This window comes from Paralichthys olivaceus, chromosome 6, assembly GCF_024713975.1.
Source record: "Paralichthys olivaceus isolate ysfri-2021 chromosome 6, ASM2471397v2, whole genome shotgun sequence".
In the NCBI taxonomy this organism is placed as follows: domain Eukaryota; kingdom Metazoa; phylum Chordata; class Actinopteri; order Pleuronectiformes; family Paralichthyidae; genus Paralichthys; species Paralichthys olivaceus.
This window is the reverse complement of record NC_091098.1, coordinates 12327963-12354860: the sequence shown is the minus strand read 5'-3', so window position 1 is coordinate 12354860 and position 26898 is coordinate 12327963. Positions and strand designations below refer to the sequence as shown.

The following is a 26898-nucleotide window of genomic DNA, read 5'->3' as shown; positions in this document are numbered from 1 at the left end:
AGCCTCAAACAGCAGAAGTGACCTCAAACTGTTTTCTGTAACTTGACAAGGAGCTTAGATTACTTCAGTGCACTCCACAGTCACCAGATCTGAATCCATCTTTGGGATGTGGCCGAACAGATGACAGTCAGCATGAACGTGCAAATGCAAAATGTGATGCTGTTATGTCAACATGGAGCTGAATTGATTGATTTAAGAGCAAAGGGAGGCTTTAACCAGTATTAGTATGTTTTTTCTAATTACAGTGAGTGTACAGGGATTAAACTGAACAACAGTCTTGGCATCACTGTCAAACAAATACATCTGCTTCATCAGTGTTGAGTGCACGTGCATATGTTTATTCAACCTCAGATAAGTTCATGCAAATGTCATTTGTTTACATGAACTTGCATTCAGCTTGTTTCTTTAATCCGCTGAAAAGTTTTCTAAAGCCTTTTGTTCGAACCTCTCGAGCTGATGCATGCTGCAGTTTATCAGTTCAAATTGTCACCTTTACATGTTGGTTTTCCGGTGATGCAACTTAAAGGCCATTGAGGTTTCATTTAACATCTTTAACACCCACACACCATCATGTGACAGCACAGAAATGGGGTATCATCTGGAGGTCTGACTGGTTATTCACAGCGCTGCATGTACTTGAATAGCATGATTTGTTTAGCACATGGTTTGTGGTTTTGGCACAAGATCTGTTTGTCCTTACCAAGTCAACAATTGTGTATAGTTACAGTGTTTCATATAATGCTGACACTTGTGGTTGGGCTGTTTTTTTCCGAATTGCTAGTGGCTTCACTGCAGGAAAGAGAATGTCTCTCCGTTTGTCATTCTATCAGCATTTTTACAAAACAAGTTGGTCCAGTGTGAAATATTGAAGTGATTGGCAGTTGATGTGCACATTCATGATGCCCGGAGGATGAATTGTCATCTTGTGTTGTCAGTAGGTTAAAAGTTTAAATTCTTCAATATTTTATATGTTGAAAAATACCTCTGAGAATGTCATTTCAATATAGCACATTAGATGTTGCAAGTTTACAGAGGAGCATTCTTGCATTCTTCTGTAACACACCTTGTTACATTTAGGAGTGCTATAAAAGTAAAGTTTATCATTAATATAATTGACAGACACATTTTTCAGTTATATAAAAAGCCAGATTTCCCTTATTTTTAAAGAGCATTGTCTCTCTGGGCTTTAGACCTATAGTCTTGTTTCTTTAAATGTTATCATGTGATTACATTTGCTGATGTTCGCAAGTGAAATATACAATCTAAGTTGTATCAGATTACTCACACTGTCACATGACCCAAAGACTGTTGCACTGATTATTGCGAAAGAGCAAATCCACTCGTTGCTCCATGATATCCCTGTAGTCTCCAGATCCTTGGCTCAGTGCCAGCATTCAAGCCCACCGTCTTGTAGGGGGTTTGTGTATACGCTTGTCAGTGTGTGAGAGAGAGAAGGGAGGTGGGCATGGGGAGGAGGCATGTTCGGGGTGGAGGGGATGTCAGCTCATTAACCTCCATTCTTCCCCTAGCATGGAGCCGCGTAGAGTCACTGTGTAAGTCTCATGTCATTACTCCTCCCCCTGCACGCGTGTGCTGGGGATGAGGGGAAGAGGGGGGCTATCAGATGAGGGGAGGAGGAGGAAAAGGTTCATGAGGGAGGTGGGGGGGCCCTTGACATGTTCTTTTACAAATGCCCTGCTTGTACCTCGCAAACTAAAGCCCCGCCATCTCGTTTCCTTCCCCACTTTTGTCTTCTCTGTCTCTTCTGTTTCTCTCCTCCCTGCTGTCTCTCTCTCTAACCACAGGCCCGGTACAGTGTGGGTGAACGAGCAGTTAGGCTCCACACTGCCCACGGTCCAGGAATCAATCCAGCTAGGAAAAGACTGCCCATTGCTGTGGTGAGATACAGTAGCCAACCCCCTAATTTCTTAAACCTCCTACCTTTGTTCTAGGTATTTGATTTGGAAAGGTGTACCTCAGGGTACTAACCTGGGGCCAGTGGTGCTTTGGAGGCTTCAAACTGAGGATAGAGAGAAAATTGCTCATCATGGACACACATATTTACTTAAACTCCTTACACCTACCAAGAAAACATTCGGCACATACTTTCCATATTTCTCATAATTGTGGACACATTAAAAAAATATATAATTCTACATAAAGTGCAAATATTGCATGCATTTACTGTCAAAAACAGACACACTTACTGGAAATTACAGATGATTTCAAGAGTGTATATATTGCAGCAATGTATGTGTGAAAAGATATAAAGGTGCGAAATACGCCCTGAAGCTGTTAAAGGCAGGTCACACTTTGTGGACATGCATGGGAACAGAGTAATCAAAAAGCACTTTGACATGTCTGTAACTGTAGAAATATCTTACAATGAGGAAACACAATGCATACAATACAATGCAGTTTCTTCAGGCATCTTACTATCAGATTCTAGATGTTAGATATTGTTATATGATGCAGTGCACTTCCCTGTTTAATAAACTGTAAATGTGTGTTTCGTGTTAATGTATTAGCACCTTGTATAACTGTATGTCCTGTGCATCCTGTTAAGATAAAATATAGAAAGCAAACCAACACATAACCAAAACCTTTTGTATTTCTCCCAACACAGAACACACCCATGGAAATATACTGATATGTGCTCGTAATGATTTATTTTAGTAGCTGCCAGTTTTCTCCCTTTTCTCTTTTATACTTTATTCTGTGCAGAGGCAAGGGAGCAGAAGATTGCAATAAGATAACCAATTATATGCTAGAGGAAACCAGACTTTTTTTTCTGCTGCAGTTATCTGATGCTGCGGTGAGCAGAGGCAAAGGTCTGGGGTAATGTGACATTCACTCTGCCCTTTATCTTCTCTCATTGCTGTTTACCCCAGTCAGTTAAAAGTGGCTTATGTTCTCATCCTCTCCTGCTTCCAGAGAAACCTCACTGACATTGTCGCACGCAGAGATATGCATATACTGTACACACACACACACACACACACACACACACACACACACACACACACATTCTCACCTTAGACGCTATGTGTCAGGTAGACTGGTGGGATAACTACTTTTGTCCTTGTAGCGCCCATATTGTTAAGAATAGCCCTGCTGCACCTGCTGAGGCTAGCTCCTAATTGCATGCGATGCCACTTTGCGTGATGCTAAGGAGGTGTTTCCCAGCAATGGTTAGCAGACAGGCGGTTGAAAGCCACCATGGCAGGATGAGGGAGGTCGTGTGGGTGGCACTTTGGTCTGACATACAATATTTTTTTTCTGTTATACCTTTGCACGTGCACTCACACGTGGTGTACTACATGGTTTTGACCTCTTTTGCACTCTGCTCTAGCTGGTGCTGATAACTGATATAACTGATTAAGCTGATAACATACAATTATACTTTTTGTTGAGTAATTGTACCTGTAGTTGACAGTGCACCTGTGTCCCACCCACAGGCATTACTGGCAGATTTTATACAAAAGTTAATTTAGCTGTTAAACTTGAATATACAAAAATGTTGTGTCGTGGGGAAGAAACAAGCTAAAACCTCATCACCTATCACATATTGTCCCAGTTTAAGCTGTGAGCGAACAGTTGCTTATTTACACATCCAACAGATGCTGTATCGACAACAGAAGAGTTCATTTGAAGTCATGTTTCTGGCCATTTGTAGAATGGCCCCCCCCCATTTAGCCCTGTTTTAGTCTCCACCAACTGCTGAGAGATATATTTGGCTCCTTAACTGCTAAACGCTCCACAATGTTCACCGCCAGCCGCTGTCTGTGTTCTGTCTGCTGTTTGCTTCTGAGAACAGAACTGCAATAGGAAAGTTGAGACTGAGTGAATTAATGTGCCACAATATCTTTTTGAAACAACCACAGACTTGGCAACTTGATAAATGTGTGTCAGCTGTGAGCTGGTTACTGATGCCATGTAACATGATTTCTGAGTTTTTCAAATTCTAATTGTTTAAACCATTTTTTCTGTTACTGCTATTTGCAGCCACAAAGACATTGTTACTTACAGCTTGTTAACTTCAATTTCACACAGCATCTATTTAATTATTTTTAATTGTTTTGTTTATCTTTTGTTTGTCTTGACTTCTTTTGGAAGAGAAATTATACGATCAATAGAAACCACTTATTTTTTAAACTAATTTGATGACAGATACTTTATCTAATCAGACTGGAGAATAAAATATAAAGATAAATATAAAAAAACGTTTTTTCTCTTAAAACCTTTGACTGTGCATCACCCCCACTCTTTGTTTCTCCACCGTGCTGTGAATCTACTAACTAACAGTGAACCTGAGTTCACAGTGGAAACAAAACCTTTTATAGCACCACACTGCCTGGCCTCCACGCACACACACACACACACACACACTCACACGCACAAACACACACGCACACACAGCCTTTCTCCTCAATCTCTCCTCCTTTCTCTCAACATCTCTGCTGTTGACAGTTGGTTCAGTTTTGCGGTCGCTCCACTGCAACAGAAAGTGGATGAATGAGAGCTTCAGCCTGCCTTTTTCATTTTCACACATCACACGGTGTAGGTGGAGCCGGAAGCAGTTGGAACCTTGTGTCTCTTTGTGAAGAATCTTTAATTTTTTGAAGCTGTTGCTGACAGGGAAGGTCGCCATTTGTTGCTGCACAGCTCTTTTTTTTTCAATGTGAAATGCTTTAGACCAAATCACAACAAATGGAGCTGATGCTCATTAGATGTGAGCTGACGGATAGCACCATCTGAGACAGTAAAATTATTTATTTTAAAATCCTCAGCTGTACAGGTGATGCAGATTGTCTTTAAACACTCCAGAAATGGCCCTTGAGGGAAATTTAACGCTGCGCCGATTATGTTTCCAAGACCTCTGACTAAATTCTTTCTACGATGGCTTGAGGCCAGCAAATTCCCAACAGAATTCCATCAAAATCCCACTCAGTGATACAGGAAGGTGCTCCGTGTATCTTGTCGTTATCTGATCGTGCCTGATGTCTGTGTGGTCCACTGACTGGAGCGCAGTTCAAATAAACACAGGGTTTTGCATATGAAAATGAAGCATGCAGTCGATAAAGGTGAGGATACATCAGATTTAAGGGCGTTGGTGGATATGACCCCAGTGCTGCTGCAGCTGAGTGTGCACATGCAGTGTGTGCATTTAGTGTGTAGTTTGTGTGTAGGATCAAACTCTCACACCCAGGAAGAGGCCCTGTTTCCCTTATCTAACGACAACAGAGCATGTGTCGCCATGGCCACAGGCTGTGCTTTTTATGGGCTTTGTGTGTGTGTGTGCGTGTGTGTGTGTGCGTGTGTGTGTGTCTGTGTGTGTGCGCGTGTCATGTTCATTGTTTGCCCATGTTCATTGTTTGCTTGGGGCGTGGTGCAAACCCAGAATTGTTACTATAGTCTCTCTTCTCTCCCTCTTCTTCTCTCCTCCTCTCATACAACTCTGAATGTCTATCTTCTCCAGCTTTCTTTCTTTCTTTTCTGTCTTTCTATATTTCTTTGCTCTCTATCACTCTCTTTGTCTTTCACTCCTCTGTCTGGTTGTCTGTCTTTCCATCGCATCCTCTCATCTGACTTCGAACCGGCTGTGACAAGTTTGGGCAGCATCAAAATTCAGCGGCACATTGTTTCAGGTTCAGGTTTGTTGGGTCGTTCCTACGGCTTAATTGAACAGAGGACGACGGAGAGAGAAAGAGAGAGATGTAAAAAGAGAAATAAAGAGAAGAGGGGGGAAGATGAGCAAGAAGGGTGCTCAAACAGGCATACATATTGCATGAGTCCCCCCCACCCACCACCACCACCACCACACCCTTTTCTTCACAGAATGGCTGTGTACTGTTCTGGGCTTATTAATTCCGCTCGGTGAGAGAATTATTTTTAGAGACTTGTGCTGGCAAAGGCTTTTAAAGTCACAAGTAATACACAATCTGTGTATAGATTCCCTTTTATACATTGACAACTTCTAAAAGTTTGTTGGGGTTGTTCTTCATGTGATGTTATGTGCATTTTCTTTATTTTTTCCGTTTGCCTCTTTTAAAGACAACAGATGCTGCGATGGTGAACTTGAATGTTAAAATTATACTTTTTTTTTATCTCACTCACACCTTGTCATTTATGACATAATATGTCCCCTATGATAGAGTCTATGATAGTCTATGAAAGCCCAGTTTAAAATGTTGGCAATTAGAATTACATATTCCCATTATTATTATTTTGTATCTTACTCTATCATTAATATGAAGGCATTATCTTCTAAGCATCTTTTTTTAGTTGATTAGTGTGTATATTGCTCTACTTTGATGCTCTTATTGCTCTAATTTGAAGTAAAAGTAAACTTACTTCAAGAGGTACTTGAGCACCATACCATCACTGGTTTAAGGCAAACAAAGGCTGTAGTTATTATATACATTACAATGTTTGTTGTTGTTTGTTTCATTAGATCCCATCATCTCAGTTATGTCAAATAATGCATACGTCATTGGTTTCTTAGTTTAAAAAATGTTCTTTTCTTTTTATCATTACCAGATCATTTTTCTCTCTAATGACCGGACAGCTATGACATTACACATACAAACAAGCAGTTTATCTCCACCCCACCCCCTTCACAAACAGATGTTGCCTCGCAGGCTTTATGAGGAGCTTATATGAATTGTCCATCAATCAAAGAAAAAGCTTCGGTGGAGTCTGTAATTTTGTCTCCGATCCTGCCATCATGCGTCTCACTGGTGCACTCGGAGATGAAAAGATCCTAGCATTGTATTGCACCATTAGCACTGTGTAAATATTACATGTTTTCCCTGGATATGCTAGTTAGCATTACTTCCACCTTGTGGCTTCATTATTTTTGAAATGCTCTGCTTTGTCGATGATTGCGAGGCATGACCTAGTTCTGGGACTCACTCTCGCTCTGTCTCCCTCCCTCTCTGTCACTGTCTCTACTTCCTCACTTTTATTCCTTATATACTCTCTCTCTCCGTGGCTTTTTCATTGTTTCTCCACCTCATTCTCTTCTCGCACTCAATCGGCTGATCTGCGTCTTTGTCATTTATTCATTGTCTTTCTCTATTTACTACCTCAGCATCGCCTTCATCCTTTCAGTCCCCCTCTTTTCTGTTACTCCGGTTTTTCTCCTCTCATGTATGCATTCTTTTTTTTTCTCAATTTGTCTGTCTTCCACGACCTATAATTATTTTTCTGTATTCCCACTCCCCTCCCTCCGCCCCTCCTCTGTCTTTTCTCCTTCATCGCTGCGTTTTTATTCTCCTCTCCCAGCAGCACGTGTGTCACGGAGGGAAACATCGCGAGCAGTGGTCCCTGCTGAACAATTACCATGCAAAGCAATCCAAATAGAGATGTTTGCCGAAAACAACATGTGTGTAATTACTGCTTAATGAGGCCCTTGTCTCAGGCAGAATGCCCAATTAGACTGCCGATGAGAAAGCGATGCCAGGGCCCAGCGAAGAAAGAGAGGGAAGAGGGTGGAAAGAGGGGTAGGGAGGGAGATGGAGAGGTGGAGAGGGAGGTTTCAACAGGAAAAGAGAGGTAGGGATGATGAGAACATGCATGGGAGAGGAGACGGAGAAGAGAGCAAGACGCAAGGTGGAGATGAGAAGGAGAGCAAGAGAAGAACGGAGGGAGTGGGAGAGAAGAGGAGGTGGGAGAAAGTGAAGAGAAGGAGAACAACCGAGAAGGGAGAAAATGATTTCTGCAGTAAATGTGGAGTAATGGCTGAGCTGATAACATTGAGCTCAGGATAAATTGGCATTTTAAGTGGGAGAGCAGGGTAGCGCAAAAAGAGAGCTATCGAGAGACGAGCAGGGGGAAACCGCTTTACATTGCAATATATGGGCAGCCATGTTGAAGCACAAAATGGCTGACCTTTCAGGGCTGTCTTTGGCCTTTTTGTCGGATATTATATCACAGATGTAATTGGTGAAAATAAGCATCGACCGACCTCATTTCTTCCTTTAGAGCTGAAAGAAACAAAAAGACTTTGCACTCGAGCAATAATCAAAATGAAGTGTATTACAAGATGTGGCAGTGTTTTGTGGTTAAAAATGGCATTATTCAGGGATTGTACTCTCTTGTCACCCCAGAGGATCTCATCCTTAAGAGGCTCTCACAATGGCTTTACATCACAGTGAAATCAAAGTGGATTTCAATGGGATGAATTTGCTCAGGCAGGAGAGGACGAGAGGCTTTCATGTGAGGAGCAAAGAGTTTATTGCAGATATGTCACCAAGGTCAACATCACTTTGGCCCCTCTCAGCGAGCTGCAGTCGCTTCTCACCGCGGATTAGTCAGGTGAAAGATGCTGCCGTGCTTAATTAAGCACATCAGCATCTTTATCTCTGGCATAGCTTTGAACAATTAGTCAGCATTCAGCTTCACTCGGAACAAACATTGTATTTACTGCTGGGGCTCGGTTTAAGCATGCAAGGTGTGAATGAGGCATAAATGCAGCGTACGTACTGGCAGCACTTTTGTGTTTGATGTTAAATGTAAATGTAATCATTAGAATAACCAAGTGAATCCTCACAAGGGTTCCCATGATATGCATCGTTAACCAAGCGTTGCCCCAAGGCAGGCGCTCATTCCCCCGGCCTCTCTCCTGCGATAATGTACAGTAATTTCTCTTTCACACCACTCACATGCTCATTTAGCTTCTTCGACTTTTTACCGTCTACCAGAGTAGATATTAGATTTCACCCCCCCAGGAATTCTGCCCATTTCCGTCCATTAGTCCACCTTATAGTTGTTGGGCATTGTTTTTTAGTAGGTATATCTTGATGATCCATTTTGTTCTGACTCATATCTAGAGAGAGTTTTTCTTTCAATGCCTTCGGTTGCTTTCTCCACAGGCACAGACTTAGATCACCCCAAATGAAAAGGGCCCCCTATATCTTTACATCTGAGGAATTTGACAAGGAATGCTGTCTAGTTTGATCATGTTGTGTCTGCTCTTCTGTTCCCTGTTTTTCGGTGCACTGGTATCACAAAGAATAACCTCAGTCAACAAACAAAAAGGAGGCTTAGGTTGACATGTTGAGTTTCTATGTGTGCAAGAAAGAGAGAGAGTTCATGAGTCTTATTATCAAGGCCAGTCAAGGTTTGTTCCATTTGCTGCAACTGGTGTGACAAGCTTGATGCCTTTGGAAGCCAAGGGCATTTCATAATATAGCTCTTCTTAACATGGTAGCTATTTATCAGTCACCTTGACACTGCACAGGTTTGGTTACTGAGCTGTTCATGGGCCAGAATATCATTTTCTCCGGGGCTACACTTAAAACTGAATCTATGTTTTTTTTCCCATTCTTTTTTCTTAATTTGGAGTCTACTCTGCGCTGGTCTCAGTGGAGAATTCCTTTGGGATTTATCTGGCCAACACATTAGATATTAGAGCCTGCATGTTGCATGTATAGCCCTCAACCAGTGACCCAGAGTTGTTTCCCAGCACCCTTGGGGGTCAAGGGTCATTTGTTGTTATGTGATTTCTCACCCTGTGTCAAACAGTGTTTTGGCACCTGCAGTAAGTGACCTTTCAATGCCTGATTAGCTCAGTCCTGAAGACACAGCAGACCCTCAATGTCTGGCACACGCAAACACAACTACAGGGACAGACACACAGCCTTTACTACCGTATGCACTCGCAGATTCATTCACAGTTATTCTCCCCCACACACAGAGGGAAAGAGAGAGCAGAGCCCACAGGGAAAACCCCATCTTTCGTCACTTTGCTCATGTAGCCTAATTACCGGCCCGCTGACGAACAGTAATTACCCACACTGCCATGCCACCACAAGGTTTAACCAAAGTGACAAAGTCATTAGTCTCACACTACAGGCCACCCATAAAGAGCTTTTCTTCTTCACACCTCCTCCAATGGTTTTTTTTTCCTCAACCCTCATTTTGCATAAAACATTTATATCTCCTTTCTTTTTCTTTCCACAGTTTGATGGTGACAACATGTATATGAATGACAATAACCAAGAGTTTCGGTCACCAAACCAGGTAAGACAGCCCACACTTTCTCCCGTCAACCCCACAGACCATATGTTTGAGTAAACTGTCAAGTTATTACCTTCAGAATTTCAGGTGTCAGGAATTAACTGTGAAAATGTGGTTACTTGTTATTAAAGGTGCTCATTAACTGAAGGTGTGAACTGAACTGGAATATTTGACATCATAACATTTATTTTTAATTGTGTATCTAGCCACGATATGATTATTTTAATCAAAGTGGAAAACTATCTGATTTGCGAAATATAGAACCACCCATTAACCATATGTAACTGAGACGAAATACTGCAGGTTAATATCTGCCTTTAGTAACCATTTAAACCACTTTATTTTGCATATAATCAACAAACAAATCACTGCAACTTTAAAGCAAACGATTCACATAGTTGAAATGTGCTTCTTCCTGATATATCTTGTTGCCCAGGTTCCACCACTCAGGGCTAGACAGGCAGGATTGACGGAAAACAGATTTGTATCCATGCCAGCAGCCTGGCTCTAGTGATGAAGTGCTGTCAGTCTGTATTCGGGTCTGTCTGTCTGTCACTACAACACTTTGGTTAAGCCAAAATATCTCAACGGCTCTTGGATGCCGTTCACATTCATAGTCCCCAGGGGATGAAGGCTACAGATTTTTGTGATCCCCTGGCTTTAGCTGTAGGACCACTAGCAAGGTGACATTTGTGTCTTTGAGAACCACCATCAGGTCCAAAATTGTATTTCTCCTAAACATCAGCTCTCAACTGTACTACTAAATGTCTGCATGCTAACTCAAATAACTGCGGTAAACATCAAACATGCTAGACACCACCAGGTTAGCATGCTGACCTTTGCCTTTAGCTGAGAGCACCACTGTGCCTAAGTAAAGCCTCACAAAGCCGTCGGCATTGCTGTCGACTCTTAGTCTTGTTTTTTAATGTATCACTGTCACAAATCCACAGATTAGAGTAAGTCACTATGTTAGAAACTGTTTCTAAACAGCTGGCTTTTGCCACACAGCATCAATCCAGTTTTATAACCCGCCAAGATAGAGCGTGTATAGCCTGATGATTTTATGTCTGTTTCTCCAGGTGTAAAGACATTGGTTGTCATATTTAGCTTTTTGTAGCTTTGTGTAAAGGAAAACTTTGGAAAATAACATTGCTATTGGACATGAGGCAAAGTATTTTGCCAAAAAAATGTCCTCGAAGGCTGAGGATGACGGGCATGCACACACACATATGCTCACACAAACAAAACAAAAAATACAAACACACACACACACAAAAATGCTGTAATAGGAAGTGAAACATTGTGTTTCTGGCATAAAGTTATTCATAAGTTATAAACATATGTAGAAGTAGATGTTCCTTGATTTTTATTCAAACTATGCATTAACATCCCAACATATTGCCTGTACATACCTTCTTTAGCCCATAACCCTCAACATAACCAGTGTCACTACCTAACTTCAATCATAGTGAAAACAACAACCACAAAGTTGTCTGGTTATTCTGAATAATCAACAGCTTTTTTTTAATACCATTTTTAATGGAGCAACCTTCTACAAAGGTTTTCTTTTTTATAATTTATATAAAACGACCCTTTAAAATAACCCTCCTCATAACATTAACCCTGAACCACATATTAACTCTAAGCAGCCCTTTGAAGAAATGCAGACCAGTCCAAATGTCCTCACTTTCCAAAAATGTGCCTACTCTCAGGGTGTAAAACTTAAATTGGCCCTTGCCAAAGATTGATGAACAAGAACATATGTGCACATAAATACACACACTCTAATAAACCCATACACACACACATGCAGACTCTCATAACCCCCAACCCCCACACCCACACACACACCCATACTGCCATCCTATAGCCAAAAGGTTTTCTTTCTTTTGATGTAGGGATTGAGTGACTATAATGAGGGGTCGAGTGGGAGCTTTAGCAGCTTATTGTCTGTTATAGCGCACATCACAGACTACGAGGTCCATCGTTGTTCGCCACATTTCCCAGTGTGCCCTTATTAAGTCACTTTGCATGCACACATGGGCGTGTGCTAATTGGTGTAAGTGTGCAGCGTTGTAGCGTCTCTGCTGCAGCGGTCATGTGTCAATCATCAACACCCACTCCAGGTTTGCAGTGTTGTGTCAACAAATACCTTCTTAGCGGATAAGGCAATTTGGGCTTTTCAAAATATGTCAGTTGCAGTTGATGCTCTGTCAGTGCTGTCAAATAGGAGCTTACATGCCAGTTGTGAGAGGCCCTCCAAACACAGAGTTCACAATCCTTCCAATCCTTTAATACAGCAGATTTAATTTGGAATCTGAAAGTGGGACGATGTGCGACATCGTTCTTAAGTTGAGAGTTGCATAAAGTGTCTAACTCGCAGCTGTTTTACAAACATGTAAAACACAAGAAGACGAGCTGAGGCAATTAGGTTTAGTCCAACCAAATAAAATGAATCGGCTATTATTTCGATAATTGAAGAGTTTTCCACATCATATATTGAAGCAAAAGTTTAACATCTTATAATTTCAGGAATCTGTCTGTTTATTTTGAGAACCGTTTTATTGGCATCACACTTGACATGTGTGTTGTTAGGGGCCCAGTGTATTTAAATATTTTTTCTTGCAATAAGTTCAATATCAATACATTTTGATAAAAACAGACAAACACTGCTCTGTAGCAGAAGTTTCTGGGACTCATCAATGCAAGTGACCATGATGATCACAACAACAGGGTGTTCACAACAACTTAGCAGGTGAAGAGCACTTTGTGCAGCAGTGGTTGCTTCAGGGGTCAATTACAGCAGGACTTTTCTCCAATTTCAGAACAAAACCAGCAACCAGCATTACCACAGGCCAAACAAACAGGCAGGTTTTTTTTAAACAAGCTTTGCGATTGTTGTGATTGTAAAAGGGATATCTGTGGGTTTTTAGCTGTTAGCTGTTAAATAAAACAAGAAAAAAATGCTTTGGGCTCTTTTGTTATTTTATTTCCTGGATGGGTAAATGATCAATAATCCTCAGATTGATAGATGTTGAAAACAATCGTTAGTTTCGGCTCTATTGAAAAAGTGAGTGGTTAACCGTGATGTTTAGATTTTGGCAGGTTTTCTTAGCATTAATGAATTCACAATGGCAAACCATCTGAAGGGTCTGAAGTGGTAAACCTCTAAATACCTTCAAAGCCACCACATGCAAAAGATCATCTGCTTTTTCTTGTGCGACGTATGAAATTCATAGCTCTGCTTCTAGAGCATGCGAGTAAATCATTTCTTAATTGGTGTTTAATTGTATGCATTAGCTGGTTTGTTGTGTATGGCTTGCATTTGAACTTACAGCGAATTAGACAAATTAGAGTTTTCAAGTATGGAATCATTTTCTGCATCAATTTGAGATGGTGATTACGGTCTAATGAATATGACAAATACATGCTCACATTTTGCTCTGTGTGTATATATATATTATTTTTGTGTTCCTCATTTTTTACCCGAGCATCCCCCAGCTGTGTTTGTAAAACAGCATGCCAAAATGCAAGGCAGGAACATTACTCATTCTCTTCTGATTATTCTGTGTGAATGGAACAGCAGTAAGGATTTTATTCTTTGTCCTAGAGAAGGGAGGAGAAGAAGAAAGAAAGAAAGAAAGAGGCAGCCTTAATGCAAGTTATAACACTACATTAATATGCCCACCCAAGCCTTTATATGATGCGTGCCTTAAAAAAGGTGCTTGCAGCCAGAACAGAGAGTCCTTTGTTTGCATGTCTGGGGTCTTCCACAGCGTACACACTGAGGTAGCAGTTTGACACTGCCAGGAGATTGCATTACACATAACATCTCTGAGCTTTTAAAAAGAGAAAACCGCTAATCAGAAACAGCTTTAAAGGGGCCGTTTACTGTATGCTTGGACACAATCTGTCCATTCAAACAAGATGTTTTCAAGGCTTTGAATACTGTATGGTTTCTGTACTCGATATGCGTACAGGCTGCACATATGGCGCTCCCAGACGTTTTGATGATATTGATGTTTTCCATTTTGTTCATCGATTGAGGATTCAGCCTATATACACAAGTGTGGGTGGGTTATTTTGTTGATCAGCGTGTTTATCTGCCCACACGCAAGCATACTGAATGGGTAGTTTGTTAAATTGAAGATTATTAAAGCTCTTTATGATGCTGATAGAATGAAAATGTTCAATCACGTGTCCTTGTCCGGGACCCCTGAAACACTGCCCAAATATCAGTAATTCTGGTCTGGTTTAAGAATAGAGACATCGTCCTTCTGTGTTCAGCTCTTAATAACTCAGGTTATTACTACCAAAAGTGAAGCCAAACTGTCCTGATCGCCATCTGGTGGCTGGCTGCAGTATTGGTCATACATTCCACCTTCTCTATATTAGTGGATGGGACATGCACCAAATAAAAAGTCAAACAGTTTAAGGTAGTTCTTAACACACTGATGTTTGTTGAAGTGAATAATAAATAAACTATTCTCCCAAACGGAGAATACGATGATTTCACATCGAATATTAAAGTGAGATTGCAGCCAAATAATGCTGACTGTTTATTTTTTACAGCATTGTCAGAGCTGCATGAGAGCGATCGCATCCAAACCAAAATGGCCACCTCCAACCCCGCCCACACAAATTCTAATTTTGCATAATGGACATTGAGTGTTCTTCATATAAATACATATCAGGCCTAAACTGTTAAAGTGGTTTTGCAGACCTCTTCAATGTATATGTTGGCTCCCTCTTCCCCCTGTAATCAGCCTATGTGGCTGCATGAGCGTGTACATGAGTCTTGAGATGAAGGAAAACTAAGCAGGAGGATTTAGAGAAATAACTGGTTGGAGATGGTGTTTCTCAGAGAAAACAAGCCAGTGGCAGGAGGAGGGAGAATTATTTTTGTGTGTTTCTTCTTTTTCTTGTGTTGCATTTGTTGCATTGTGTCCATGTGAGGAAGGGACCAAAGGTCTTAAGAGAGGCAGCAAGTTTCAGTCTCTATGTTTTCTGCTTTCAAGTGTCGTGCTGCGTCTCAGTCGATTTGGCCGGCTGCAAGAGAACAGTGGCTGATGGTCAGGATTAGAATAGAAACCTCACTTGTTGGATACAGTCTCTCCCTCTCTCTCTCTCTCTCTCTCTCTCTCTCTCTCTCTCTCTCTCTGTGTTTGCAGTTCTGTCTGTTTATTTTTGTGTATGTCTTAACTCTCTCATTCTCTGTCTTTCTCTGTTATTTCACCCACGTTCATCCAACCAACTATCCAACCCTATCCTGGAAACGTATAAGGTTTTCACATGCATTGCATCAGCTAAACTTCTTACACACTAACTCATTCATCCCCTCTCAGGCTCAGTTCACGTCAAACATTAATGGCTTATGTTTCAAACTAAACAACATTTAAAAAAGTATCAACCCATACTAAATAATGATACGCTGCACAGCCAATTACTGCATTGCAAAAACAACTATTTGTTTCAATATAAACATGAGTTACTTTGCCTCCTCAAAATTTTAAGTGACTAAAGTGAATAAATTATTTTGGATGTGATACATGGCTTTACTTCTAGATACATTTGTTTTTTATTTTTGGAAATCAGTTTAAAGTCTGATCCCTCCACCACATTGTCAACTTATTGCAGCATTTAGTTGTGGATCAGTGCTTGTCATTGACTGGAACATCTGAGGCTCTACCAAACTATCCCATTGCAGTCTTGTAGAACCTCTGTACGTGTTTTCCTCTGTATATGTTGGAGGCGGAGCTGTAATAGCAGGACAGCTGTTAGAGCTCAAGCCAGGACCAACTTCCCTGTGAGGTATAAAAGGATTCGGCCAACTAACATCAAACGCCTCACTGGTGCCTAGTTAAGACGTCTGCGATACAACCACACCTCTGAGTGCAGGCCAATGATGTTTTACACATATGACATAGGTGTGGGGTCGTTTTATATATAAAATGTGGCCTTCACATGAATATACGGTGCTTGCATGTAACATACACATACATGCAATATTGTGCATCTATGAAAGTTTCTTTCTGGAAAGAGTCAGAGTCAGTCTTCTCTTTAAAGCACAAGTAAGTTGATTTTCCTTTTTTTAAATCAGAAAAGAAATTGTTAAGTTGAGTATGAACCACAGTACTTTATACTTCATGGCCATAAGCTGCAGAGCTGCTATAGCATCCATGCCACATGTCGCATGTTTAGAAAACATTTGGAATGACTTTCAAATGCTCTGGGTCAACGACTGTCCATTCTAGTGTTTGAGGGATTTATAAAACTTGCTGGAAAGCTTTTATTGCACTTAACAACTTGTCAACCTGTCTCTCCCCTGCACTGCTCTGTGTGTGTGGGTCGAGTCAAGTCAGATTTATTTATATAGCCCATTAAAAACAACAGGAGTTCAGCCAAAGTGCTTTAGAATCATGGCAAAGGAAAAGGGTAGATAAAAGGAATAAGTATAGTGGAGTGACAGGATCAAAATCAATTGAAGAGAGAAATGCAAGAAAAGACAAAGTGACTAAGATGCACACAAGGTAAAATGGAAAATACAGAAGAGGAGAGAACAATGCAATGATTGCCTAGGAGTATATTCTTGCATTAAAAAATACTTTCAGAGAAAGGCACTTATTCACTTTCTTGCCAGGAGTTTGATGAGAAGATTGATACCACTGTGGTGTCTATAAATGGTTAGATGAAGCAGCTGGAAGCAATAGTCAAACTAAGCTATAACTTTGCACTTTAAGTTGATCTGACATTAAACTCAAAGCCGTATATGTTTTAACTGATTTTATGATAAAATATGAATAAATTGATGACATTTTAAGTTTTTCATTGTAATTGCATGAAGACCAAGTTAGAAATGATAATTCTGGGAAATAGAAATCAAGCTGCTTTCAGAAACGCACTGAACCCAGGATAATCTATTATACTATACATTATCTGGACAGGTTATATGTGAGAATGCAAATGTTTTGATCCCATGGAGTGAGAATACAGCAGGATAATTTCTGTAAAATTAGCATGAGAGAGTTGAAGACGTTTATAGCAAGCGACATGCAAAGCTGAGAAAATCAAAAAGAATAAAAATTCATATCTGAAAAAGGCTTTATTTGTTGTTTTTGTTGTTTTTGCCAAGAGTTTCATAAGAAGATTGATATCACTCATGACAGTTGACATGATGATGTTTTGTCAACTAACTATTGATAGAAATCCAGATGTTGTGTGGCTGGTATGCCCTCCCTCCCTCTCCCCCTCCTCCTCCTCCCCCCTGTCTCTCTGAGTCAGAGACACCTCAGTACACCCTGGCACCGCACACCCGATGTGGGCGATGCTGATGTGAAAAAGGCACCGTTACTTAATAGTGACTCACAGCGTACCATTATACCCCAACCACCACCACAACAGCAGCACTCTCCTCACTTCGGAACAGCTCTCCCCATCGACCACCGCCCCCCCCTTATGCCTCAGCGAATGCATTTCTCTTTCTATCCTTGCATCCCATAGCCTGTAAGAAAAAAAAGTTCGGGGGACATTTGAGACAAAGGATGAAAAATGAAAAATGAGGGTCTGAGAACGCCAACACACATCTCACTCCCTCTTTGAGGCTGCACAGAGCCGCTGGCAAGGTCGCGAGAATGAAGTAGAGATATATATTGCGCGGCGTGTATTTAGATTTCAAGAGAGCGCACAATTTCAGTATCATGAAATCTGGCTGGAAACAGTTTTTTTTTCCCAGTTCTCGACCAGCACTGGGGGCATTGATATTTGAAAATAATGCTGGAGGAACATCAGAGGAACATCCGCTCAGCATCCCCGCCCATGCTAGGAGGGATGGTAAGTTCGAGTTGTAACCAGGGGATCATCATTTCTTTATGTGGGTCAGTCCATGTCAGCCAATAAGTCCAATTACCATCAGCCTCTGAAATAGAACAAGCGGTGACCTCTGTTCTGCTTCAATGGTGCTAAAATGCATGTAAATCCTCACTCTGCAACAGAGCGAGGATATTATAAAATAATTATACAAAAGATCTATCAAGAATACAGAAACATTAATTTTGGTAAATAGCAGGGTGAATAGTAATAGAGGGAAATATTCAAAGACAAGGATCCATGGCAATGCGAGAAGTTAATGTTTCTTTTGTTCGGAGAATATAGGCAGATTCATCTCTGTGTTGATGTGTGAAGCTTGTGAGGACATCAAAAGACCCGTTGTCCCCACTCATGTTTTGCGTCCTCCCTCAGTCCCTCCTCAAATACATAGCCCGAAGAAAAGCAGCACTCCCCCTAAAAAACACTGCAACTTATTGGCAGCAAGAGTGCACTCAATGATTCATGCACTCTTTTAAGAGAACTTGAGACCTTAGCTCTATTTCAGTCCCGGCTTCTCTCTCTCTCTGTAAACACTGCGAGATGGAGCGGAGGAATTAAGTCGGACCAAGTAGTTTTGATATTTCTATTGGTTTTCCTGCGTGTATTTTCACTCCCTCTTTCCCTCCCTCCGAGTGATCTTCCTCATCATGTGGAGACCAAGGTCATGGCTGATTGAAATATAATAGAAGTGTAGACATCTGGCCTAATACTGTGGGAAGTTAAATCTATTTTAATGGCCCCTGCCGCAGTGGATTCTCTCTGATGCACTCTTGCGCTTCACTGACAGTAAATCACAATGTTCTCTTATTACCCTGACTGGAATGAGGGCATAGAGAAAGAACAATGAGGGATCCACATCATTTGTTTTCACCCCTCCCTCACTTTTTCCTCTCCTCCCCTCTCCACTCTGTTTGCGACTCATAAAGCAAGGGGCTTAAAGAGAGTGACATCATGAAAATAAAAATAAAGGGGATTATGGGCGAGCTATTGTGCCATATGTGATTACTGGGGCTTCCATATTCCCTTGAGGGGGATGAGTGACTACGAGACAACATATTTTATTTATTTATACGATTTTCTCTCTAATGAATAAGAATAGGAAATGTGGCTGAGACCATAGTATTGCACCTCTTGTCAATAAAAAAGCATGCAGCCTTTGGCCAGAGCATTAAAGCATTTTTTTTATTCCTCTGTTTCGGTACAAAGATCAGACATATTTTTCAACCCTGTATCTTTGATCCATAACTGTTTTTTTTTACATGAACCTTTGGCACAGGATTCCCCCCCCCCCTGTACATTTTCAAAATGATTCCTTTGCAGCCGTGTTTTTGGAGTTCAGGTGCAGCCCACCACAGGTCCACCCACAGCTGCAATGGAGAGTCAGGTTCTTTTTATCCACCTAAATGAGATCCATTTTGATGTGACATTTGAGAGAATTACCAGTGCATGGGGGAGCAGGGAAGAGGTTAACTCACTCATTCCCTATTGGTCGAAGCCCACCGCAGCACACCTGTCCTTTAGTGACGGAGGCTACCTATGACCCTGAGCTGCTATCAAACATAGTGAACCCCCCTCTTTGCAGCTGCCACCACCACCACACTTCACTTATCCTAGTTCTGTCTTGCTGTCAGTCAGCTCCCTGGATCTGCTTTTCCTCTCTCCTTCTATTGTACCACACTGTCTGCCTCTGTCTTCTTTTCTCGATACATCGCCCAAATGGAGTTCCTTGGCGTTTCAAAACCAGGTCAGATAGCCTTTGTGGACTCAGATTGTCGCTGCAGTGGTCACCTGTGCAGCATCACATGTATCAGCAGCGTACGACAACACCCACTGATGATAAGTTTGATTTCTGTCCTTTCTCTGCTTTGCAAGGTTGATCTTTCAAGGTGAATTTTGAAATTCTCCCATAAGAGGTTTTAAAGATTTACTGTTGCCATCCGTCTATCTGGAATACAACAAGTGGACGTCAGGACCTTTATGTATGCATGGCCAGCTGTTGTTTGTCGCCCAAACCATGCTGCTCTGTCATTTTTTTTCACAAAGAAGCATATGGCCGCATGACTTTTCATAGGACACTGTATACTCATTCAAAGTTATGGGTTTTTGTGACGCAAAGTTGTTTTTCAGATTATTTTTAATACCTTAACAGCGTTTTGTATTCCCTGAATAAAACTTAAAATGAGCTGTGAGTGTGTCAGTTACTGAAGCAGTGAGAAAAAAAAAGTCCATCAAAGACAGACAGTTCTTGTCTTTGGACAATTTGCCCCTCATCAGCCATGACAGACTCTCTGGTGTACTGTGCAACATTTTCATTCTCTTCCCTTTGACGAACACATCATTGTTCCCAGATGAGCTGTCTCCCACTAAACACCTCATGGGCCACAAATGACTCCATCACCGAGCTAATGACTTCATCTCATCTCCCCATTCATTTGTGTCAAGAAAACTTATAGCCGAGCCGATTAATTTGTTTCCATTTGAAATAACTGCATTACTTAAGATAACTTGACAAGGTGGAGCTGTGTTTGGTCACAGAGACTTCTCAGCTTACATGCTTACGAGGAAAGGTGAATTTTCAGTTTGCTTTGCAGAGTGTTCCACTTGTAAGTCCTAAACCCTGCCTCCTCCATGTTAGTGGATGGATCATGGACCAGATTAAAAAGTCAAAATATGTGTCAAATATATTTTCTTTAAGATGGTTTGTGTTTGTGCTCATTTTTCTGGTAAGTTTGGCTTCATTTAGTTAATTGATGCTATGCGTCATGGTTGACGGCTGAGACTGACTCCTGATTGGTTGAGTGTGTGTATAGTCGGGACTTTGCTGAGGCTCCATCCCCTGATTACTACTGCTAGACTCTGGCTCTAGATATGTCGAAACTAGCCTGTATCTCAAAGAGCATTTAAGGTAAGAAAAAAAGAAACATATGCCAAATCAAATATTGGGACAGTCACATGCTGTGGAGAGACAGCTTATAGGACAAAAATCAACAAAGGCAACAATGACTGCTACATCTGGAACTTAATGCAAAGGGTTTGTACTGTGCAGGGATTCTTGAACCACGTGTCTGGTGCAGCATCCTTTTTCTCCTCTATTAGACAAGCAAAAGTGGATTTGGATGTGCACTAACTGCACTTACGCCATGCACTTTAGTCCATGCACTTAGATCATTAAAAGACCCCTTAGAGTAGAACATCAGAAGTCATACGCACTGTAGGTCTGGATCATCCACAGGGGACAAAACGCAACGCTGTTCCCATGGAGTGAATCATCACACTCTTCTTTCTTTTTTTTACCAATCAGGGGCTACTTTGTGTATGATGCCTCAGAGCAGCATCTCACATCTATATGTTAAAGATTGTCAACAAATGGTTTTCTGATGTGGAATCACAACTGATGTGTGCTGAGGAAGTCTTGACCATCCTCACACATTAAGTCTGAACACCATTAGGAGAATAGTGCCTGTCTAATTCCACACATACTCCCTTCTCTCCCAGCAGTGCCCAAGGTCAGGTTATAGATAAAGGACCAACCAAGAGTACATTGTAGTGTCTACACTCAGGGACTTTCATATCTCATTCAGATGCCCCAGACACAGAGGCACCAACTCCAACTCTTTTGTGTATTACACTAGTGGCAAGATTTAAGGACACAATGTGATTAGGAATGCATGCTTTAGGCCTAACTATCCAATAGAATGCAAACACCTACATGTAACATAGAGAGTGACAGCAATTCTAGCCATTCATAGATGTGCTGTCAGAATGGGTGACACAAGCAGAGGGAGATATATGCAGATGCTGTGGGAGGCATCTTCAAACTTGGGGCAATTGCTCATGTTTCTCTGTTGGCATTTGTATATTGTTCCACTTCCTGGTCTTGATGCATCAAGTCTAAATTCAAATCTTCTGCGTAAGACATCAGCTGCTGCCTGAGTTCTCCTTTCAGCAGCTTCTAGAAAACTTCCATACCAATGTGCAAAAGAAGCGTGGTGCCATAATGTTGATGTCAGAGAAAGGAAATGAGTAAAGAAATGTAGATAGAAGGTCTGACGTATTGTCCTTGTCCACGAAAATGATAGATTTGCTTAAATTTCACCTCCAGAGGGGTTCAGAGTGTGTAAGGGGGGGTGAAGGTTACAGAAAGAGAAGGCTGAATCAACATTTGGCGTTTTCTTTTTCTGACCCCTCTCTCTTTTATCCACTCCTCTCCATGTCAGTGAAAGACAGTGTATTTATGAATTATTTATCCATGTTTGAAAATATTAAACTTGTGATGTCCTTGTCCTGTGCCTTATCTCCAAGGGCATCACGAGAAGCTGTTAAGGAAAAAAAAGAGAGAGGGAGAGAGATTTACAAAAACGATGGAAGGCACGGCCGTAAAATAGCCTCCGACAGCATTTAAATCATGGTACTCGTGTTTGACAACAGTCATGTCTCATCTCGGAGGGAAGAAGTGTCCAACATGCATCATGTGTTCTGTGTAGCAGGATCAATTCCAAATTGTTTGCGTCCCACACAAAAACCTAATTTATCATCCATTATTAGTATTTAAAGATATGTGATGTACGACTTCTTCATTAAATTGTCTATTAACTAATTCTGTTTGCTTGTGTACAAACATTTTCCAAAATGTTTCCAGCAATTTTCCAATTCAGAGAAATCCTTAATTTTATTCAATTAAGGTAACAGGATTTGCATTTTGGTCTCTGCTATGATTCCCAGGGCAAATGACATATTACGAAGGAAAATCACACTAATAGCCACTTAACCAGTTGACCAGTCGGCTGTTTTTACCTTACACTGTACTTATTGGTCACAATTAAGTAACAAGTGAATAAACAACTCTCATGATCCCACGATGCTTCATGATGTCACAAAACAAGGTTTATCGTAGTAGTTTTAATTAAGAGACCCCCATTGGCAGAAGTTCCATTTTATGTTTAAGTATAGTCTGAACAGGAACATTTATGCTATTGTTTTCTCACATGTAAATTCCATTCATCGAGGTGTGACCACGACCTTTCTCTAGTCTTAACAACCAAACCGTCACCATAGCAGTGGAACAAGAGAAGGAGCTGTCAGATCAAAAGAGAAACCAATCCATTTTTGCCATTATTACAGAGAACAGAATCAAATTATCATTCCAGCTCTAATCTAAAATTTTAGGACAGTGCCACTTGGCCACTCTGTTTTTTCCTCTCTTTATTTTTAACATAGTCTCATTCATAGCATGTGTGTTTTTTGTGTCTTTCAGTGAGCCGTATCACTAAAGGACATGTGCTGTCATTCATCAGACAGACCCTGTCACTTTCCAGTTCGTCTCTACAGCCTTAGTTTTATGTATTTAACACATAAACATCCAAATAGACACTGTACATTATATAGCCAGGGAGAGATGCAAAATCATTTTTTTCTTATTTAATAAAATTAAACATGCAGTATATGCTTGTTTAACACCACATGACAACTGTAAATAATTGTTAGACAATAGAAAAACAAATATTTGTAAAATCTTTACCATGGGAAAAGGAATTGTCAGTGATAATATTTCTGAGCAAGCACCAAGCGAGGAGAGTGACTGTTATGGGAAAAGAAAATAGCACATCACATAAACATACTCCCTTTTATTATTATTATTTGCTCCCTAATGATAGTGCACATTATGAGACTTTTATCCTATCTTCAAGCAGCAGCTCTGCTAGTGGGGACTTTGTAGCTATTCCTCGACATTTCTCGCCATTTGTTTTCTAAAAGTATTTGTTTGCAAGATGAATTGCCGCACTGGCAGGCGAGATGACAGCCTACACGAAGATGATATTGAATTGATTTCTGAAATGTTGCAGAACGGACTAGTTGATGTGTACCACGAGACATGAATAATAAAAATTCTATTAAAAAGCTCTTGAATGGCTGACACTGGAATATTATTTGTGATGATTAATTTTCTTCAGTCATTATAAAGGGGAGTTGGCATCAGATTGCCTCTGACAAAATTGCTTTTCATTCCCTGGTGAATACCCTCAGTATGCTTTTTGAGAGCACAAAACCATATTTCTCGGGGTAATATTATGTCAAGAACGTCACTGGAAAAGACGGCAGGCTCTGCTCATGTATCACCTTATTAGTGCCATAAAATCTGTGTTGTTTTACCTCATGGGCCAGGACATTTGAACATACCGGATACATTTCACAAAGAGGAATGTGAGAGACTTTTTCTTTTTCAACAAAAAGTGATTGGCATTACAATAATGAGATCATAAATACACTGGCAGTAGTGTTTTTTTCCATGTTATTAATTCGATTAAGTGCATTTCATAGGTGTGCAGGCTGACAGTTTGTTGCTTTAAAGCTGTCGAAGGTTGTGAGGCAAATTATTCTGCGCTGCAGCTGTTGTTGTCTTACTCTAATTAATTTGCTGTGTATGAATGAATTCTTTACACTTTTGTAAGCGCAGCAATTTGCATTTCTAATTATTTTTATTTTCAGCAAAACAGCCCGAATTGACTTCTGCAGTTCAGTGTCTGCTGTTGCTGCAAAATAGAATAAAATAAAGAAAAAGAAAATCAGCAGGTGCATTTAAAAGCCACTTCTGAGGTGTTTTAATTACTGTGGAAAATCCTTTTTTTCCCCGTTTCTCGCCTGTTGAACATTTGTCCAACAGCACAATTGTTTCATCAACAAGTTTTTCCTTTTGTTGAAATCAGCCTCCGGTTTTATTTATGTTGCACGTAAATGTGGCACTATTGTGAGATGCAGGTCTATGTTGACATGTGCTTTCTCCCACACAAACTGTTCACTGTATTTCTCTGGTTTTTTGTACATTGGGAATAAATGATCTGCAAATTTGAAGATGTAGCAAAAATGAGTAGAGTCAAAGGGTGAATCCTTGTTTATATCTTTCTTTTCTCTGCCTTTCCAGAGCTACTCCAGTCAGGGCAGAGGCAACAGCGGCGGAGGAGGAGCAGGCGATGAAGACTACGAGATTCCTCCCATCACACCCCCGAACCACGCAGACCCTTCTCTGCTGCACCTCATGGAGCACGAGTCGGGTTACCCATTCCACTCCCTGCCTCACAATGGCCTGCTCAACACCTACTCCTACCCTGAGCTGCCCGCCCTCATGATGTCCAACATGCTGGGTCAGGACACCCACCTCCTGTCAGGGCCTATGCACTCAGTGAGTACACCTTTTCTTGTCCGTCCCCGATTTGCCGCTGCCCTTTGTGATCATGCAAGTCAAGCGCTGTGGTAGGCAATTAGTCTTCGCGGTCAGAGGGCTTTAGAGGGGAGCTAGCAAGTCAGCGCAGAGAACATTTTCTCTGTTCGTGTCATGGAAAGATCATTCTTTCTGAAATGTTTCCACAAAATGATTAATCTCATGATGCTTGCATTAGAGACTCATACAAATGCATGTATGCAGCAATGACACAAGCCTTATACATGCAACATTTATAAACACAGAGAGCTGCCGCCTCGTTATCACCCAGACCTTTGCAGCAGAGCTCCTTTAATATCTGTTCAGCTGCAACACTCAAAGATTTCATTGCCTCAAAGTGAGCCAAGAAAGACGAGCAAGAAACTTAGTGTTGCACATTTTCATTCGTTCTGATCGGCAAAGCAAAAAGTGAACCGGGAAGGGATGGAGCGGGGGGGTTCGAATAGAAGATCTTGACGGGGAGAGGGGATATCCCTTGTCAGCTACTTTTTCTTTTCAGAAGGATTCTGAGGACCCCCGCTCCCACCCCCTCCAGTTGAGGGACTTTTTTGTGTTAAACATGCTTCAAGACTGAACATGTAAACACCCCTGGCGAACACATTCAAATGCTTTAATCATTGGATCGAACCAGATGAATTATAGATGGGCTGTATGGTGAATTATTCAACGTTATATACTTTCATCTGACATAAATATTACTTTTTTTCTCTCTCTGCCCTCCATCATGAATATTTATGCTTTAATGTGAGCATCCGTGGCATTTATCCTCCGTTAATCAGGTCTTATGTGATTTTCAGAATCAAACTGCATAAGTTGCAGGCTCCATTTTTTTTTTCCGTGGGTGGTAGCTAAGGCCTCTATTAAAGCCAGTCTTCAGGATTAGGTCACAATCCACTGGCTACTGTGCTGAATATGCTTGGTGCAGGAGAAACATGGTGTTGATGGGAACATTTACAGTTGATCTGCCTTTCAGTGCTGATCGCTGCTTGGACAAAACCTATATATTCATTTGGATTAGTTGATTTCCGTAGCTGGCAACATATATACTGTCTCTGGTTGCATGCTTGCAGTATGTATACGTTTATACATTTAGGACTGTATGTAACAAAGCAGCCTTTTTTGGCCAATAACAATTTAGCAGGAAACACAGAGGGAGTCGCTGCGTCTTAAACAGCTTTTGTTTCACCTTTGCAATTATTTATTTTCAAATAGCCCTTCAGGGTAATGTTCCATTTTCTTATTTCACACCCCCTTTTCTCATAAATGAACCGTCATCGCAATAAATCACCGTAAAAACAGAGACTTGCACACACTGTGAAAGGTCCAGAGATTTATGTAACACATTCATGTTTCCCTCTTCCACATTTTAGTACTACTCTAGCAGAGCTCGACTAATAATAGCCGCTATTAATATTTCTTGTTGCCAAGCAACCGCAGCAAGTAATAGCTTACTCTGGAAAAATAGATGACCGATAAGGAAGAAGGAGTGGGGTGGGGGGTGTATGGTGGGGCTGGTGTGTGGGGATTCAATTCATTTATTATCTCCTGGGACAAGAGGAGCTTATTTCTGAGGCTGAGGAATAGGAAAGTAGGCTGTATATTGAGAAATATTTTAAAGCAATTGAAGATGATGTTATTTTCAGTTTGGTTCCATCAGCGACGTTTCGTTTGATGTTTCCCCAACAAAGTCAATTAACCTTAATTTCCTACTGATAAAAGTATGATAAGGAAGATTGAATTTATGTCTGCTGAACACTTAAAGAATAGTACGTGTGGAAATAGGCTCTCGGTTG

The 26898-nt window shown here is 41.0% G+C and overlaps 1 protein-coding gene across 2 annotated transcripts in view; it reads left to right on the top strand.

The window, feature by feature from the left end:
• Positions 1–26898, top strand: part of LOC109630487 (TOX high mobility group box family member 2-like) — a 75319-nt gene that overhangs the window by 26330 nt on the left and 22091 nt on the right. Inside the window, exons 2-4 of one of the 2 annotated variants that reach the window (XM_020088710.2) lie at positions 1806–1898; positions 9967–10026; positions 24809–25066. In XM_020088710.2, coding sequence (XP_019944269.1) covers positions 1806–1898; positions 9967–10026; positions 24809–25066 — 411 coding nt within the window. The remainder of the gene's footprint in view (positions 1–1805; positions 1899–9966; positions 10027–24808; positions 25067–26898) is intronic. The other variant, XM_020088712.2, reaches the window with a different exon arrangement.